Source organism: Athene cunicularia (assembly GCF_003259725.1).
Source record: "Athene cunicularia isolate RWA chromosome 23 unlocalized genomic scaffold, athCun1 chr23_part2, whole genome shotgun sequence".
Classification (NCBI taxonomy): Eukaryota; Metazoa; Chordata; class Aves; order Strigiformes; family Strigidae; genus Athene; species Athene cunicularia.
The window spans coordinates 910776-915022 of NW_020799131.1; the positions used below are offsets into that span (position 1 = coordinate 910776).

The following is a 4247-nucleotide window of genomic DNA, read 5'->3' on the forward strand; positions in this document are numbered from 1 at the left end:
CTGTCCCCCCTCTCCCCCGTCCCCGCACTCACACGCCGCTCAGCACGTGGATGGACTGGGTGATGGTGCCGTAGCCGGCCAGCTGCGTGTCGGGGAGTGCCTCGCTCAGCTCCACGCTCGGACCCTCCTCGAAGTCCATGGCCTCAAAGAGGACCAGAGCCGGGTCGGAGAAGTCCTGCAGGGAGAAGGAACGCCCCCCCACCCGAGCCCCTCGGTCTGTCAGGGGGAAGAAGTGTGGGCCAGGTGCTCTCCACACACACAGCTAGGGTCCTGCCAGGCCTTAGGGACCCCAGGGAGGGTGGGAGCAGCTCCGGGCACCTACACATCTGCCTGTGATGAGTTTGGGGAGTCTCAGGCCATGTCCAGCTGCCTGCCGCAGGCAGGGAGGGCTCCTTTCTGGGGGATGAGGATGGGACCGGGGGGGGCCAACTCTCCCTGCCCACACTGGGTCCATCCCCAAGCAATGTCACCACCCCTGCCCTCACCGTCCGTATCAGCCGTAAGGACACCAGCTCCTTGTTGTAGCCGCCCCACTGCCTCCAGTCCTGGTACTCCCCTTCCTCCAGCAGATACTGGTGGCCACGGAAGCCCTCCTTCTCATAGCCAACCCAGCTGCGACACAAGCAGACATGGGCAGTGAGTTCTCTGGCGGATTTCCATGTGCCAGGACACGGGGACGCCATCCACATTGCTCCAGTGCCACCCTGTCCCCCAAGCTGCCTCCAGCCATCCCACAGCCCTGGGCAGCTCCTCCCAACCCTTTCCCGGGGGTGACTGTCACCTTCCCAGCCTGCTCCAGCCGGGATGCCGGCCCTGCCTGCCCCGTGCCACTCACCAGCCACCCAGGACGTGCAGGGAGCCCACGGTGGGCAGCGCTGGCCCAGGCAGGCACTTCAGGTCGTAGATGTCTCGGCTGATGGTGAAGCTGCGGCCCTGGAAACCTGCGGCCTCGTAGAGCAGCACCTGGGGACACGGCAGGGTGAGCGTGGTCCCACGGCTGTCCCGGCTCCACGGCCTCCCCGGGGGCTCACCCGGCGCTCACCTGCGGCTCGCCGGGTCTCTCCACGACTGGGCAACCCTGGAAGGAGAAGGAGCCCCAGTGAGGCTGCGACGGCAGGAGGGGACAAGTGTGGGGACATCTGATTCCCCCCTTTAAAGCCTGAGCTGGTTCTTGGGTCATTTTCATTCAAGAACAAGCTCTCCTAGACTTGTTTTATTGCTTTCACAGAATCACACAGAATGACTGAATCGTTCAGGTTGGAAAAGCCCCTTGGGATCAGCGAGTCCAACCCTCAGCCCGACTCTACAAAGTTCTCCCCTACCCCACATCCCCAACAGCTCATCCCAACGGCCCTTAAACACACCCGGGGTGGGGACTCCCCCCCGTCCCTGGGCAGCCTGTTCCACTCTCGGACCACTCTTTCTGGGAAACATTCTCTCCTCCTGCCCAGCCTGACCCTCCCCTGGGGCAGTTTCCAGCCGTTCCCTCTTGTCCTGTCCCTGATCCCCTGGGAGCAGAGCCCAGCCCCGGCCTCTCTGCAATGTCCTGTCAGGAGCTGCAGAGAGGGATGAGGGCTCCCCTCAGCCTCCTCCTCCTCAAACTATCCAGTTTCCTTCACCACTAACCCACAGGAGCACTTTCCAGAGCCGCGCTGGGCACATTTCCAGACCAAGCTCGCAGTGCTGGGAACTGGGAGGTGCCAGGAGATGCTCTGGCCTGTCACACCCAGGGCTGGATACGGCCCTGGCACCCCAGTGACCGCGCAACCGGCACTCACCAGCCTGATGGGGTGCATGGAGCAGATGGATGGGTCCTTTGCTCCCCAAGCCTTTAAACTGGGGTACCCGCCTGGCTCCAAAACATAGGGGTCATCGTCGAAGAAAGGCTTGGAGTAAACCAGCCACCTGAGGAAGAGGATGAAAGCATCACACCCCACTCCAGCCTGTGCTGGAGCCCACCCAGCACCCACCCGGCCCCACGGTCCCACGCACAGGCCCGAGTGGACGATGATGGAGGCAGCAGTGAGCGCCTGGCCCCGTGTGCGGGTGTCCTCGGCCGAGTCAGTGAACTTCAGCCTCTCGCCTTCGCCGTTCTCCTCCGCAAACAGGCTGATCTCGGGGGTGCGGTAATCCTGGCGCGGGGCAGAGCAGCGTCACGGGGGTCCGGCACCTCCCACTTGGAGGGTGCTGGGAGATGTAGGGGAGAGCGGGAGGCTCAGAGGGGTCCCTGCGCTCACCCGCACCACCCTCTTGAAGGAGCCGATGCGGAAGGGGTGGCTGCCGCGGGGCTGCCCCTGCTGCCCGTACGCCGTCCAGGGGTTGTCGATCTCCACGTCCCCCTCGGCCAGCACGCACTTGCGCCCGTGAAACCGCGGCTTCTCGTACATCACCCACCTGGGAGCCGGGTGGGACAAAAGGAGGAAGGGAGGGGAAAAATCCTACTTTTACCCGCAGCTGTCAAGAGCCTCTGGGCAGAGTGCGGTGGGTGGGGACGTCCTGCCACCGCCACGATGCTGGATCGCAGCCGCAGTAATTAGCACCGGCGGGACGGTCACTCCTGAACCCCAGGCTGGGATCTGGCCGCCAGCCCCGGCACGGGGAGCGCACGAGCCCCGGCCGAGCCCTCCCCGAGCGTCCTCGCCATGTGTCCTCGCCCTGCTGCCATCCCCTACCCGCCTCGGATGACCCGGATGGAGATGGTGTGCGAGAGCTCCCAGGACGTGGCGTCGGGGACATCACCCCAGATCTCTCGTTTCTGACCTGCGAAGCCGGCCTCGGAGAAGAGGATGATCTGGGAGGGGGTGACAGATCCTGTCTGGAGGTGCTGCCACGCTGCACCACACCCCACACCGTGCCCCGGCCCCGCTCCGCTCCCTGTACCTTGCCAGGTCTCGTGTTGATTTTCTCGAAGCCCTCCTTGTCCTCCTGCTGTGAAGACCCGAGGGGACAGGCGTGTGAGGAGCACGGAGGGATGTCACCTGCACCAGCCATCTCCTCGCAGCCCAAGGAATCCGCAGCCGCAGCCTCGCGTCTTGTGTCTGCCAAACCCTCCCACCGCCCCGAGCAGCCACACCTCGAGCATTCCTGCACTGCTGGGGATCGGCCGCCCCACCTGCCCCGGGACCCTCCTGTCACCCGCCCCGGGACCCTCCCACCCTCTGTGGTGGCACCCTCCCATCACTTGACCTGGTGCCCTCCTGTCACCCGCCCTGGTGCCCTCCTGTCACCCATCCCAGTACCCTCCCATCACCCACACCAGTATACCCCATCACCCACACCAGTACCCTCCCATCACCCACACCAGTACCCTCCCATCACACCAGGGACTTTCACCCGCTGATAGGAAGCACAAGCCACATCCTGGGAAAGATGTTCCAGGGCTCAGACCCCACCACCTCCCCGCATGCCCAGGAGGGTCAAGCATCTCCCCGGGCATCATGTTGTGGGATTCACTCACCAGGACTTCAGCGGGGCACAGGCTCATGGTACTGTCTGGCTCTTCAGTGACAAGAGGGACACAGCCAGGACTCAGGGCTTCCAGCACGGCCATCTCAGGGCCAGGGTGGTCCCCAGGACCTTGCCTGTTGTCCCCAGGGGTGGGCGAGCCCGTCCCTCTGCCATCCCTACCGGGCAGCTCCATCAGGGGGGTGCTGGGGGACACGAAGCGGCTGTAGAGCACGCTGTTGTCCAGGCGTGAGTAGGGCTTGCCCTCATCAGCTGCAACGGCCCGGTGCTCCAAGAAGTGGGAGAGCAGCGCCATGCCCTTGAGGACGTTCCCTCGGAAGGGCACGCTCCGCTTGGCCGAGCCCCCAGCCAACGGTTTGGCCTTTTCCTCTGCTCCCGCCTGCCTCAGTGTCCCCAGGAGTGAGTCCCCCTCTGCCCGGCCATCGTCAGCCATGCTGTCCCCGGGCACCCCATGGAGGGTCCCCGCTGATGCCCGCTCCTCGGGGGTCAGGTAGGGGTTCTCAATCTCCGCCTCCTCCTCAGGGCTCTCCTCCCGCCGCCCCACTGGGCCCCGCGCCAGCAGCTCGCGCAGGGCATCGGGCAGGGAGATGGGGGCCCGGGGGGCCACACGGTCCTCCTGGATGGGGGGCAGAGCAGTGCAGCGGCCCAGTGATGACGGCCGGGGCTGGCGCGGGGCCTTGGGTGCCTTCCGCATCTCCGAGGGCTCCATGTTGCGTAGCGTGTCCACAAAGATCTCCATGTCCACCAGCAGCTCGGGGTCCTCCTCGGTCGCATCTGGGGGG

The 4247-nt window shown here is 65.2% G+C and overlaps 1 protein-coding gene across 1 annotated transcript in view; it reads right to left on the reverse strand.

Annotated features, from left to right (window-relative positions):
• CRYBG2 (crystallin beta-gamma domain containing 2) overlaps positions 1 to 3546 on the reverse strand; it is a 6477-nt gene extending 2931 nt beyond the window's left edge. The window contains exons 1-10 of the mRNA XM_026863523.1: positions 3458 to 3546; positions 2881 to 2928; positions 2673 to 2791; positions 2238 to 2394; positions 1993 to 2132; positions 1779 to 1905; positions 1043 to 1078; positions 836 to 963; positions 486 to 612; positions 33 to 175 (exon numbers count right to left, since the gene is read on the reverse strand). Coding sequence (XP_026719324.1) covers positions 33 to 175; positions 486 to 612; positions 836 to 963; positions 1043 to 1078; positions 1779 to 1905; positions 1993 to 2132; positions 2238 to 2394; positions 2673 to 2791; positions 2881 to 2928; positions 3458 to 3484 — 1052 coding nt within the window. The 5' untranslated portion in view covers positions 3485 to 3546. The remainder of the gene's footprint in view (positions 1 to 32; positions 176 to 485; positions 613 to 835; positions 964 to 1042; positions 1079 to 1778; positions 1906 to 1992; positions 2133 to 2237; positions 2395 to 2672; positions 2792 to 2880; positions 2929 to 3457) is intronic.
• Positions 3547 to 4247: the final 701 nt, after the last annotated feature.